This window comes from Littorina saxatilis, linkage group LG3 (genome assembly GCF_037325665.1).
Source record: "Littorina saxatilis isolate snail1 linkage group LG3, US_GU_Lsax_2.0, whole genome shotgun sequence".
Classification (NCBI taxonomy): domain Eukaryota; kingdom Metazoa; phylum Mollusca; class Gastropoda; order Littorinimorpha; family Littorinidae; genus Littorina; species Littorina saxatilis.
Genome location: NC_090247.1, coordinates 44,384,073 through 44,398,939, shown reverse-complemented (window position 1 = coordinate 44,398,939; position 14,867 = coordinate 44,384,073). Strand labels below are relative to the sequence as shown.

The 14,867-nt window shown below is 41.5% G+C and overlaps 1 protein-coding gene across 1 annotated transcript; it reads left to right on the top strand.

Annotated features, from left to right (window-relative positions):
• The first annotated feature begins 5,227 nt into the window (after window positions 1–5,227).
• LOC138962465 (neutral cholesterol ester hydrolase 1-like) lies at window positions 5,228–14,509 on the top strand. The gene is made up of 8 exons (XM_070334291.1): window positions 5,228–5,316; window positions 8,611–8,798; window positions 9,123–9,251; window positions 10,347–10,467; window positions 10,795–10,858; window positions 11,276–11,308; window positions 12,854–13,086; window positions 13,648–14,509. The coding sequence occupies exons 1-8, from the start codon at window positions 5,307–5,309 to the stop codon at window positions 14,160–14,162; spliced, it is 1,293 nt and encodes a 430-aa protein (XP_070190392.1). The 5' UTR covers window positions 5,228–5,306; the 3' UTR covers window positions 14,163–14,509.
• The last annotated feature ends 358 nt before the right edge of the window (window positions 14,510–14,867 follow it).

The window sequence follows — 14,867 nt, the reverse complement described above, 5'->3', positions numbered from 1 at the left end:
AAGCTGGGTTTTTTTCTCTCTGTTTTTTGTTGTTGTTGATGATGTTTTCTTTTGGTTTTGTTTTACTTTCTATCATTCTTTCCTTCTTTTTACATTTAGTCAAGTTTTGTATGTTTGTGTGTATGTGTGTATGTGTAGAGCGATTCAGAGAAAACTACTGGACCGATCTGATCTTCATGAAACTTTACACAAGAGTTCCTAAGTATGATATCCCCGGACTTTTTTGTTGTTGTTAATAAATGTCTTTGATGATGTCATATCTGGCTTTTTGTGAAAGTTGAGGCCGCACTGTCACGCCCTCATTTTTCAATCAAATGGATGTGATTAATATTAATGAGTTTGGTCATTAAAAATTTTAAAAATTGTAATTAAAATTACTTTTTTTATAAAACGATCCAAAAATAATTTCATCTTATTCTTCATTATTATCTGATTCCAAAAACATATAAATATGTCATATTTGGATTAAAAAAACAGCTCTGAAAATTAAATATATGAAAATTATGATTAAAATCAAATGTCCGGAATCCATTTAAAAACAATTTCATCTTATTCCTTGTCGGTTCCTGATTCCAAAAACATATAGATATGATATATTTGAATTAAAAACAAGCTCAGAAAGTTAAAAAGAACAGAGATACAAAAAAGCGTGCAATCACTACCGCGCTATTCTAGCTAGTCAATTTCACTGCCTTTGCCACGAGCGGTGGACTGACGATGCTACGAGTATACGGTCCTGGTGAAAAAAAATGCAGTGCGTTCAGTTTCACTCTGTGAGTACGACAGCTTGACTAAATGTATTTTCGCCTTACGCGACTTGTTTTCTTTTTTATTTCCCCGTTGTTTTTCCGACTTAACCAAATAATATATGTCAATCAGCCCTAGCTGTCACTGATTCCGTTTGCCACTGAGTTCACGGTCCTAGGATGATCGTCTGCTGATGTCAGTATCATACATCATCTGATCAGCCGATATTCCTTCATTTTCCTTCAGGGATCTCCGCGTCATTTTTCATGAGAATCAACTGTCAACAACTAAAGTTGACATTTATCAGTCATTTTTGTCATTTCAATTTCTGCTGTTCCGCTGACACTTCCGTTGAGTAATTACTAGTGTCACGTTGTTTGTTCACTTCAACGATTTATGACTCTTGTCAAAGATCTAAGACTGCTGGTTGTTTGTTAGTTTGTTTGTTTGTTTGTTGTTGTTTTTGTTGCTGTTGAGTGTTGTTTTGTTTGTTTTTTGTAAAATTTTGTATGAACTAATTACCCTTCCATGTTACCGAGTCTTGATTTTGTGGGCTCAGGAATTTTAGTTCTCCACGTGGATACTAGTGAATTAAAAGTTTTTCTTCATTCGGCCAAATTTTCGTATTCTGTTTTTTAATTAAAGAGTTAAAATTCTGACTTCCCGGTGCAGGGATAGTCCACTCAGCGCACGTTATACATTCTGTCTAAAAATTAATTGATAATTTTGCCTCTTCTTTTTTAAAATAAGTTGTATACTTTATAACATACAAAAGTTACGGCATATTATACATGTATGCAGTCTGAAAACCATGTTCGATTTGTGTATTTTCTTTTGGATGCACCAGACGACAGTTAGTATACCCTTGGTTGCAAAATAAGGGTTTACTGAAACAAACTTGTGATTTTTGACAACTCCAAATTTATGGAGCAATTGTCAAATAAACCGTTGCAATCACTTGCCTACAATATCTGTCTCCGTATGGAAGCCTTTTTTTTAGCTGATATTGTGAAAACACGCACGGCATGGTACCACAAAAACAGAGCGAGGTGACCCAGATTTTCGACAAAAAATAACCTTGGATGATTGTACTGTCAGCTCGGTGTACGCCCTGACAAAACCAGGAAGTTGAGTCGATTGCCTGTGGATTGAGTATGTTCAGCAAATGTAGCAGTATGCAAGATAATAATCTCAACTGAAATAAACAGGTCAAACTGAGCGGAAGAACAACCCACTCTTTCGTCAAAGTTACTGAATGCGATTACATACAGAACCGGTTGCCCTTTTCAGTGCTCATCGACTGTAATCTTCAGATTTAGTCATTGTGCAACAATTTTGTTTTTAAAGAAAGTTACCGATAGGTTTTCCGTAAATGATGTTGTCAGCATTACCACCAACTATACTACCGAACCTGTCAATTCGTATTCATTACAAAATTCAAAATATTGTCCTCCAATAAGAAGCAAATTACATCAGCATCCCTGTCAAAATGTAAACATAAATCTTTATTTTAAGTCATGATACACCGGCCCTTCTTTAAATAGAATATTAATTGTGATTGAAACTAACCCGAATTCCCTGTAAAAACAGATCATGACAATGTCAGCACATTTTTTTTGGAAAAGCTAAGTTCAAAAAAGATTCTGATGTAATAGCACGAACAACATTACATTTTCTGCAATTGTTGGTTCGTACTCGACCACTGGAACCAACAAAACATAATCATTAATCAAAGAATATTACGCGAAGCTGACTATTATCAGTTAGTGCGACACTGAAATCCAGTCGGACATATTTTTGGAGCCCCGATGTCTCATGCGACCATTGTCAAACCAGTGAGAATAGGGAAGACAAGATACAGTTATAATATTTGATTCTGTAAGTAAATTAAATAGTCTTCTTTCATCACATACCAGAAACATCTTTGTGTTGTTAATTTTACAGATACTGCAAGCGAAATAGGGCCTACTAATTCTCAATAAGTATATTAGACAACCTGTACATGTTACATAACATTCTCTTTCTGTCAGTCAGTCTTTTGTGTGTGTGATAATTTGGGTGTTGAACTGATTCGACTGAGGAGGAGTTATGGTTGTGGAAGATATTTACTTTTCACCTTGCTTCCACTCATTTTCGTTTGCGTTCAGAACTGTCACCCGAATGTAAAGACGCTGTGAACAGTGGTTTGATTATCAGCCGCAACTTGACAACTGGACTCCTAGCATTATATAACCACGTCATATGTCCCAAATAGACACTAGTTCTGGGGACAGAAAAACCAAGTTAGCACAACTGGACTATCGCGTTGGTGTTATCTCCAGTTTTCACATTGAAGACAAACAGTCAGTTACATAATATGTTCTTATCTTTGGGCCCTTCTGCTTGGTACACGTCTCAGTAGATAAAGAGAACAAGAACAAGAACAAGAACAATTCTTTATTTAACGAGGGTAATAGAGTAAGCAGTGATCTGCTTTTTTACATCTGGCCCTCGCCCTAAAGAGGGACTAGTCTAAAATTGCTAAAGAATAAGCAAGTAAAGAAAACTACTGCTACATGATTATAATAAAATGAAAGTAAAAACATATCATCAATTTACATACAATACATTGCTTAAATGAAAAATGTAAGTTCATTTGACATGAGTTAAGAATTATAGAGTAGATTGCACTGACGCAACAAAGCTGTGAATGCCATGCGCATTGACATACACTGCATTCGAACAAATCAGTGTATATATATAAACTGAATAATAATACATTGTTAAAAAGCACCGGTTGTTGGTTTTAACAACCATTCTAGCGACAACAGATGTTTATTTAGACTTCATGAGATAAGACGTATATCTGGTCTTAAAAACGTTTGTGCTGCTAGTTTGCCGTAGGATTGTCGGAAGAGTGTTCCAGAGACTGCTACCTGAATAGACTAAACTAGATTTGAATAGGTCAATCCTAGGCAGAGGCATGTTCAGTCTCATCAATTGGCGTGAAGTTTTTAGCGTGAATTTGGAAAATATGGTTTGAGGTACACATCCATGAATAATTTTATGCATGAGGGTACCTTTATTATAACTTAGCCTTGCCTTCAGAGGAAGAATGCCTAAGTTCATGTATTCTAACTCAGATAGGGTTGTTTTCTTTAATAAGACTACTTTAAAGGCATACTAACGCACTCCCGTGTTTACAAAGTGTAGTTTGCCCACAATCGATGTCAAACGCACCATAAGACCATATAATGACAATACGTCACCATGCGCGGACCATAATACATGCATTACAGCTTGTTCTAGCCTCTGAAAAAGTGAGGATGTCAACAAAGCCGCGGTGTTCTCTCCCTTGCATCAACGTTACATGTGTTGCCAAATCTATAAATAGGACGATCCAGATCAAAATGAAAATTCAAATATCTCAACATTTAAGGGGTCCTAGACCACAATATTTTGCAGGGAACTTAATTTAGTCTGTCTCCAGCTGTTGGTAAAGCAATTAGCGTGTATAGTCATCGAGTACATATGGCTTTAAGCGCTCGTTTATGTAATCTAGTTAGTGGTTTGAATGAATTTTCACTTGCCGAGTCCGAGAGAGAGAGCGAGAGCGAGAGAGAGAGACACACACACATAGACAGAGACAGACATAGAAAGACAGAAGCGGAGAGACTCAGAGGGAGACACAGACAAAGACATACATACAGAGAGAGAGAGAGAGAGAGAGAGAGAGAGAGAGAGAGAGAGAGAGAGAGAGAGAGAAACTGTAACTGATCTCGTGAGAACGGTAACTGTGACAAAACCAGACATGTCATGTCTCCGAATGCATTGCTATAGATGACCGCTCCTGCGGCCATCAATGATGCCGCGCACCAGTCTATTTATCATGCGGACAGTCCGCGGCGGTTTGCTTACCGTCTTTATCTCAATAAACAGGAACATACTGGAGAATAGGGTAAAAAAACCAAAAAAACCGGCTATAATTCATTTCCACCAGGGACAATATTAATAAAACTATGTGTGTATCGACCACTGCATGGCCTAAAGGTAAAGCCGTGAAAATCAGCACAGATGCCGCTCAGTGACACGTCCGTGTCACGTGTGTGTGTGTGTATGGGTGTGTGTACCAGCCATAGAGATATAGAGCGCGTGTGTGCGTCAGTGCGTGCGTTCGTCGTCAGTGCGTGTATGCGTCAGTGCGTGCGTGCGTCAGTGCCGCATGCGTGCGTGCGTGTGTCTGACTGTCTTGTCTGTCTGTCTGGATTTTTTTCTTAGCCGAGTGTATAATAATTTATTTCGTAAGGCCAGTGTCATGTGCCTCTGGTCTACAATCGCATATCCGAACCATGTTGTTCGTATACCTCCAAGACGGCATACATTTTGAGGCTGGCCTCGAGAGGACACTAAATGTAGTAAGTACGGTATCTCCCCATTTTGCCGCACGTCTATAGTTGGTTTGTTAAGGATTGAGAAAGCCCGTGTAAAGTGGGTCCCGAGTGGGTCCACGAGGCCGGCTGTTCTGCTATCAAACAGCTGGCCAACCTGGTCATTTCTTGCACTTCCCTGGACAGCTGAATATGTCGAAAGGTAAATGGCAACTTTTTTCTTTATTATTGTTCTTTTTTTAAATTATTGAACTTTGCCTTCGTCTTTTCTGGCTTCTCTCATTGTTTTTTCTCGTTAATAAATATTCTGTTTCTTTGTTTCTTTGTTGTTGCTTTCTTTCCTTCTTTGTTTCTTTATTAAGGTCAGCACTTGCTACTGGTTACCCGAAGCCTCTGCAGCAGCAGTGTGTCAATTTCTGTGGAAGTAAAGACTATAATGTGATGAATATCGTCAGCAGACAGGCCCGTGTGTTCTTCATATTACAATCGAGACAAAATCAGATTAACCAGGGTCAATTACTGTGTTATAAACGACACGGGCTGTAATGTATTTGTTGATTTGTTTTCTGCGTTATAACTGTACTTATTACCAATTCAGTGCCCCATATGGCTTTTTGACCAATCAGGACGGATTCTAGGTGACCCTCTAAATGTTATAACGTTCAGGCAGGGACCCTTTTTGTTTATCACGCTAAAATTTAACAAGACAAAGTAAAAATGTATTTCAACAATATCAGCGTGATTTATTCTAAAGAATGACACTTCAAATGCTGTCAGGTAATACTGTCTTTATCTAAAAAAAAAAATACCGAAAAGCGAGTTTTGTCGGTGGGTGCATAACGGAACAGCAAGGCACCGCCCATCGTCTGAGTGTGCAATGCCGACCGTTCACTTGAAATCTAAATGATCAAAGTTCGGAAAAATCAAGAGAAATTGCGCCACTCGCTTTACATCAAATGTATCTTTACGTCATTTCCCATCCGTCTGGAGTCGGTTCTAAATCTGTCGCTCTCTGTTCAACGAGAAAAAGCGAAGCAACCGAAACGCATGTTCAACATGGTTTATCTTGTGAGATTGTTGTGTGTCAAAGGCATTTGACCTGTGAATATTCATCACGTGAGGTGTGTTACTCTGATTGGCTGACTCAGGTCACGAGAATTCTTTGACTGACAGGCATACACAGGTAGAAGCGCTCAAGTTCCCATTGCGGCTGTTCTGTCTAATTCGCAGGGTTGCTTCGAAATTTCTTTTGGTCGAATTAAACGGTAATAAAACCGTTATTTCTAATATGCTGACTGTTAGCAAATGATAACTGACATGTCCGTGTGACTTGGAATACCCGTGTGACTTGGAATAAAGGCCGTGAAAGGTGAATGCTCGCCCTAATAGGCTTGAGGTTTGCTGGCCGATGTGAATGCGTGATATATTGTGTAAAAAATTCCATCTCACACGGCAGAAATTAATATGTAAATCGCCGTGAGCTCTTGTGAGAAACGGCGATTAATAAATGTCCATTATTATTATTATTATGTCTCACAAACGATATCAGCATTCGCCTAAAACTGAGGCTCATGCTTGATATCTTTTTTTCTCGACATGTCTTGTTATCATTTGCTCAATAACAGTCAGCATATTAGAAATAACTCATAATATCAATACTGTAAGTTTTAACCACTATTGTAAAATGTAAGTGTCTGTGGCCTTCAAAAATTAGACAGTGGTTGCTGTGTTTGTTTTTGCTCTCTCTCTCTCTCTCTCTCTCTCTCTCTCTCTCTCTCTCTCTCTCCGGCGGGCGTCTCTCTCTCTCTCTCTCTCTCTCTCTCTCTCTCTCTCTCTCTCTCTCTCTCTGCGTGGTTGTGTGTATTCAAGTTGTATATGTGTGTGTGCGCGTGAGTCAGTGTTTGTGTGTGTGTTTTATCTCCATATCTGCATTTGTCTCCCTTTATAAAACGTAGTGTTCTCAGTGAAAACTCAATTTTGTGATAATAGGGAGATTTAATAAACGAAACGTCGGGACGTTTCGTTTTGAAGTTGTGGTAAACGTCATCATTTCGGGGGTCTCTCGCTGGAAAGGTGAAGGTCAACTGAAACGGAACGTGGAACGTCAAAACGCAGTCACGTTTTCCACCCCCAAAAAACGAACAATATTTCGTCAACTTTTGTGAGTATTTTTGCACACTAACAGTTTTATTTGTTGGCCATTTTATGCATTGCTAGATTCATCAACCCTTTCACAGTCTTTCAGCGCTGAGAATGTGTTCATTGGAGGTAGACAACTGTTGTGAACTGAAATATTTTGAAGGGTGCTGATCCTGGTACATTTATCCAACTTCATGGTGAAGAAAGCAAATGGCGAAGCAGAAGTAGGTCATCGCATCGAATTTTTATTCTGGCTTCGTATGTGATTTTGTATAAACAAAGTCTGTGTGATTTATTTGGACTGAAAATAATCAAAGTATGCCCGATTCTGGACCACCTCCTAGGGTTGTTTTTATATTTAGTCAAGTTTTGACTAAATATTTTAACATCGAGGGGAATCGAAACGAGGGTCGTGGTGTATGTGCGTATGTGCGTGCGTGCGTGTGTGTGTGTGTGTGTGTAGAGCGATTCAGACTAAACTACTGGACCGATCTTTATGAAATTTGACATGAGAGTTCCTGGGTATGAAATCCCCGAACGTTTTTTTCATTTTTTGGATAAATGTCTTTGATGACGTCATATCCGGCTTTTCGTGAAAGTTGAGGCGGCACTGTCACGCCCTCATTTTTCAACCAAATTGGTTGAAATTTTGGTCAAGTACTCTTTAACGAAGCCCGGGGTTCGGTATTGCATTTCAGCTTGGTGGCTTACAAATTAATTTATGACTTTGGTCATTAAAAATCGGAAAATTGTAAAAAAAAATAAAAATTTAAAAAACGATCCAAATTTACGTTTATCTTATTCTCCATCATTTGCTGATTCCAAAAACATATAAATATGTTATATTCGGATTAAAAACAAGCTCTGAAAATTAAATATATAAAAATTATTATCAAATTTATTTTTTCGAAATCAATTTAAAAACACTTTCATCTTATTCCTTGTCGGTTCCTGATTCCAAAAATATATAGATATGATATGTTTGGATTAAAAACACGCTCAGAAAGTTAAAACAAAGAGAGGTACAGAAAAGCGTGCTATCCTTCTCAGCGCAACGAATACCCCGCTCTTCTTGTCAATTCCACGTGTTCTGTGAGTTCGACAGCTACTTGACTAAATATTGTATTTTCGCCTTACGCGACTTGTTTTCCATTCTGATCGAGGACAGACGTGATAATTTCACTTGAAGATTTATCGCCCTTCCTTCATTCCGAAACGAAACGTGAATACATCTAAATCTTGTCTGCGGCCTATGCCGTCTCGTTTCACGTTCCGTTTCGCGGGGTGACTCATTCACCAAACGAAACGAGCTGCAAAACGAAACGTGCTGTCCTTTGAATCTCCCTAATGTCAGTAGCACGGGAACCAAAACCAAAAGCAAAGAGAGCAGTGATGGGCACAGTGCGATACGCTGTGACGGTTGCCGTGGTGGCTTACCTTTCCTTTTCTTTCTTCCGCTACCTGGACACGCACGTGCCCGAGGGCGTGCCCGAGATCTGGCATGCCCGAATACTGGATGCCTCGCTTCGGACTTCAGGCAGCGTGGTAGGTTGTTGAACCCCTGGACGCACGCAGGCACTGACATTCACTCACACACACATACACACACACACACACACACACACACATACACAAACATCCTGAAACAAATACTCAAGAAAATACACTGCACTCAAACACACCAGTGTTCACACACATATATATACACGCACGAACACACACACACACACACACACACACACACTGGGTCACACACACACACGTGCACACTCACTTCTGTTACTCATATCACATCGTCCGTGTCCTGAAAGTAATGGATGATTAGTAAAAGTGTCCAACGGTCAAAACTAAATTCATCTGCTTGCCCAGATCCTGACGCTGAATGACTTGGGCGTGCCAGGGGGCATTACGTGGTGGACACGTGGCTTGGTCAACAAGGTGCTGACCACTCTCATCACGGGCAATCCCTTCGGCCTGGGGCATGACCCACAAGTCAAGGTCAGTTCCATCTCCACCACAACTCAGTATAGAGGCCGTGCAGAGAGAGAGAGAGAGAGAGAGAGAGAGAGAGACTGCATGAGAGCATAGACCTATATTAGAGTCCCTGATGAGAGCAACGTCACACATGACTTAAAAAGAAAAGGAATGGGTGGGGGGAGGTAGTTAGCTAAGAGAGGGAGCAGGAACAGTGGGGTGTTTTTTTGTATTGACGAGTTAAGATCTGCTTAGAAACAAGCGTTTCTTGCATAGTAAACTTGGAAATCATAGCCCGAGGGCTCAAAGTCAATCCCAGGAAACCTAGTGGCCCTCTTACTGAACACCTGCATTTATCTTAGCCACACAGGAATGGTGGTCTCATAATACGAAGACGAAATTACCTAAACAACTTCAACGATTCAGCCCGATGACGGGGCGGGGATGTAGCTCAGTCGGTAGCGCGCTGGCCGTTTGTATCCAGTTGGCCGCTGTCAGCGCGGTGAGTTCGCCCCCACGTTCGGCGAGAGATTTATTTCTCAGAGTCAACTTTGCACGGTGTGCAGACTCTCCTCGGTGTCCGAACACCCCCATGTGTACACGCAAGCACAAGACCAAGTGCGCACGAAAAAGATCCTGTAATCCATGTCAGAGTTCGGTGGGTTATAGAAACACAAAAATACCGTCCAGCATGCTTCCTCCGAAAGCGGTGTATGGCTGCCTAAATGGCGGGGTAAAAACGGTCATACACGTAAAAGCCGTGGGAGTTTCAGCCCATGAACGAACAAACAAACAAAAGCCCGATGACGACAGCTGGCAATCCCTGAATCTGTAGGGTTTGTGTAACAGACACACCTTCAACTTCGTAGCTCCCCGATGAAGGTGTCACGGAGGCGAGGGCAATTACCAATCATCGTCAATGCTATGCTGGCTCAGAATAGCACGGTGCATTTGACTCAGGAATGAGGATGTATAGTTCGGCATAGAACCAAAGAACTTCTGGGGAAGGCTCTTACAAGTAGCCCCCCAAACATGGTTGATAGAACTGTTTCAGATGCATGAAGCAGTTACAAATTGTTATGCTTATGTAAGACTTGGTGTTGACTGGTTGTTGTGTAGGTGAACGACACCCAGCTGGCCGGGGTGGACGTGAAGGTGTACGAGTCTGTGGCACTCAAGGGAGACAAGCGGCCCGTGCTGGTCTACTACCACGGGGGAGGCTGGTCCTGGCTCAATGTGGGTAAGATCAGCGTGTATTTTTCTTTATTTTGATACCTAAACGGACAGTTGCATATATGGAAAATATGCGCTGGCTTCCTCAGTGGTCACAATATTTGATCAAACAACGGTATAGCACGCCGCACTGACACACACGCACGCACGCACGCATGCACAGACACACAGACACACACACACACTCACCCATACACACGACACGGCGCACGTACGCGTATCGAAACACTTGTTTGGTGCTTTTTCTCAAACATTGAGGTCGTGTTGGCGTTTGTGTGTGGAGTCAGTGCTTCTCATTTTTGTGTTTTCTTAATTCATGTCTTTTGTGTTTCAGATGTTTATGATCCAGCAACTCGGGCCCTAGCCAAACGGACACCAATGGTGGTTGTTTCTGTGAAGTACGTGCTCTTGGGAAACCAGGCTATGAACAGTGTCAGTGACTGACCCTGTTCTTGTAAAAAATCAATCGTGCCGTGCAGTTAAAATGCTTTCTAGAATACAACTTGACTTTTTTTTAATGACCTAGTCATCCCTATATGGACAGGCTTAAAACTTTCTGACGGTTTTAAGGCGCAGGCAGAAACAGAAACAGAAAACTTACACCCACACACACACACACACACACACACACACACACCCACCCACACACACACTTCCAGCCTTGCGTACTTTCAACTGGAGGAGGGCTACGCTGTGGCAGCCGGACTGAGATGGAGACGGATGTAGGCTATGTTCACTGAGTATAAAGTTGCAGGGGTGACAATTCAGTTCTAACGCCGCATACTCTCTACATTGTCTCTCTGCATTTGTTCCAGTTACCGTCAATCACCAGAGCATGCACATCCAATCCATAAGGGTCCTATTTCGGTGGTCGTGCACAGTAGTTTTCGGTTTCTGTTTAGGTGATTCCGTGTCCGTGTGTATACACACAGCCTAGTGGCTGAGGAGGGGCGTTTAGCGCGAGACGAATATCAGATGGCCTCGCTATCTTGCTGTTTATCTGTCGCGGCGGCGAGCTAACAAGCACAGCAGAGCAGACTTTTTCCTACGTTTGATGCGGAATAGTTTTATTCTTGTACATCTTAGAAATAGCAGACGAAATATACCGGCTTCGGACATCTTGCTTCTATCACATAGCAACAGCCCGGAAGTTCCGGTTATCCCCAAAAACAAATTTGTCGGAGAGTTCGTGTCTGTTTACGCATCAAGTATTATTTTCCTTCCCATTTTTCAAATTAAAGTCATTGTATGTAATAAACTGTTAACTATAGTTGTGTTTTGCAGTGTTTTGTCTGTGGTGTGCTTTATTCTTTGTTGCATGTTTTGGTATTGAGGCTATGCCGTATTCCTGTTATGTCGTAAACTGACTCAGAGAAAACTTAAAATGATAGTATTTCAGTACTGCCGGATTTCAATCTTTTTTATAAAAAATATATTTTTTCGCGTGTGTGCACTGTTTACCGGTCTCTATTCACTGCATGATAACAAGATATATATCAAACTTCAGTCGAGTATCTTCACAACGTGACATCCATTCAGCTTTCAGGCAAACAAATTCTCTGCAAGCTGCGTGCTCCTGTTGAAAGGTTCAAAGAAAAGGCACACGTCGCGTGAAATTGGTGTTACTGGCCTTAGGAACAACCGCGTTCGTTGCTCAGAGGCTATCAACGGATTTTTCTTTTTCTTTTTACGATATCTGTATATGGGTATATATTTATACGTTATGCTTTTAAACTGGCTGTCTACGTTAAAACCATAGGGGGCGATGGATGCGTGAACAGGAACTGAAAATAAAAACGGACGTTTAAGTAAAATGAAGCAGCCCTGTGCCTGTGGTTTTTTCTTCGGCACGGTACTGAAGGGGCCTGATCTTTTTCAACAAACCGAAAAAAAATGTGTACAATGGTAATGTTGATGACAGTGATAATAAGAATGACAATGATGATAATAATTATCATTTTTATTATCATTATTATTATCAGTATTTATATTATTTGCTGATAAAGGTTCGTGTTATAATCCAAAGGGTAAGCGTTTCTGTTCAATTGACTTCAATAACTTAAAAAGCCCGACATAGTTAAAATGTAAAGAGCAAGTGGGTCATCATGACATGATGGGCATTTCTCGTAGCAGTGCAACTTTGCCAAGAAAAATAGGGGTTTGTTCATAAAGTACAGAACATTAGAACCGACCAGCAGGGGGAAGCGCTGGACTGCTAGCATAAACACTGACCAGCCATGTGCAGGCCGCGCACAAGGGCGCCGCTCCTAATGGCCTGTCAGCGGGCGCGTGGGCAAACCGATAGAGGGGTGTTGTTGGTGTGATGTTTACAGGCCTGGGTTAAACAAACTCGAAGAGCTACTGTGCACGACCACCGAACTGGGACCCTTATGCCCATTCGAGGACTGTCTGCACGTCACGGAACACGTGATTCAAAACGCCAAGAGCCTGAAAGTAGACCCAAAGCGCGTAGCAATAGCTGGAGACAGCGCTGGCGGACACTTAACTGCCGCTGTGGCCCTCCGCCTGGGCAAGAAGATCAAACTTCAGGTCCCCATCTACCCGGCCCTTCAGCTTCTAGACCTGCAAACCCCGTCCTATATTGAAAACAAGCAGTACATCCCAGGTAAAGACTGCATGTTTTTCCAGTGTGTACCACGCTGTGTGACAGCTTACTAGGGCCCAAACCAGATCATTAAGAATTCTCAAGGAAATGTTTATAATTTTCTTGAGTGAATTAAATATCAATGAATGACTTGCAGTTATAAAAACCACCCACAATATAAAAACAAACAACCAAACTTTATTGCATGGCATGTAATCTATGGTACAACACAAAACTGAACTGATGCTTACTAAAAACATAATAGTCAAACCAGTTTTAACGACCGCCACAGGACCGACCAAAAATGATCGTTGTGGACAGGTGGTCGCTATGAAAAAGTGACGTAAAAAGAAGGACATCATCGTCGAGGGTCCTTTGGAGTTGTCGTAATGGGGAGGTGTTCATTACCGAGAGATGGTTCGACTGTATGAGAAGAGCAATACATTTAAAAAGAAAATGTTGTGGATGTTAAAAAGAGCCGAATAACTGAACTCATAAAAACTTGGTGAATTCATACGGAAATATAAAAGTGGTCACTATTTATAACTTGAATTGTTTATGCTTTGTAAATCATATTCACAGGCATGCTGAACGACGTATCCATGCTGTCTTACTGGATGAACTACGGTAACATCAGCTACGACTTCATGGAGCAGTTCCTGGCCAACAAGCACACATCCCCCGCCCTCAAGAAGTCCAAATTCGCTCAGCGCATCGCTCCCAACTGGTACATGCCTGAACACATCCGCACACCTTCCCTTCGCGCTATGCAGAAACCCGAGGACTTCGGAGATGCAGAGTTATTTTCTCGCTATGAGAAAACTCTGCTGGATCCGTATTTTGCACCTCTGATGGCAAGTGACGAAGAGCTGAAAAACATGCCCCCTGCTTATGTTCTCACAGCTGGATATGACGTTTTGCGAGATGACGGTCTCATGTATGCACAGAGACTGCGCAGTGTGAAGGTTCCGGTGAAACTGGCACATTACACCGAGGGGTTCCATGGGATGATCTTTTTTTTTGATGGTCCAATACCCTTTGAAGTGGGCCGCCGAGCTATGCATGACCTTGTGGAATATCTAAAAGAAAATGTTTGATTGCCTGTTCATAGCTTTCTTTGCACGTACCTAGTTGTAATCTCACTTTTAAACTTAGATACTTTGTTATTACCGGTGTAGCAATGTGGGATTGGCCCCTCTGTCACATTTCGCCCTCGGCCTCGTTGATCTTGTAATGAACTCCACACTGAACCCAAAAACACAACCTTCAATAGTACTGACGAGGACATTACATTAAATTACATATCTTACCCAACTCACATATAGCAATTAACCCTAGTTCAGTGCTGGTAACGCTGTACGCGTCCCCTTGGTAACAAGGGAGACAACTCTAAAAAAGAGTGACCAATACCCATACTGGTATCAAGGCCAGACCAATACTAAGTCTGTCTTCCGTATGCGTGCGCATATGCTGCCATGTTTTTATTCCTACCTCAGCGTTCAGACGCGGTGGTTGCTTTTTGGTACGCTCCGGCTGTTTTGCAGCCTTTGTCGCCGAGTCTTGAACTTGGCTTCATTCCTCTTGGTATTCTCTACTTCGTCTTATACTCCGGAGCCTGTTTGGGGTGAGATCTTTCCTTATTTTTCTGGGTTTTTGGCTTCATTTTGGACAAAATTTGTACTTGTAACATTTTTTGGAATTTTTTTTCTGTGAGTTCATTTTGTCATGGCCGATAGCGGCAGAAAGAGGCAGAAAGAGGCATCCTCCTAGACAGGTACCTGCTGAGGCTTCCCCTAAGAAAA

What these genes read in the sequence shown, in the direction of transcription:
- LOC138962465 (XM_070334291.1), top strand. An exon ending in TTCGGACTTCAGGCAGCGTG is followed by an intron (nt 8,799 to 9,122) that starts GTAGGTTGTTGA and finishes CTGCTTGCCCAG; the next exon opens with ATCCTGACGCTGAATGACTT. An exon ending in GGCATGACCCACAAGTCAAG is followed by an intron (nt 9,252 to 10,346) that starts GTCAGTTCCATC and finishes GTTGTTGTGTAG; the next exon opens with GTGAACGACACCCAGCTGGC.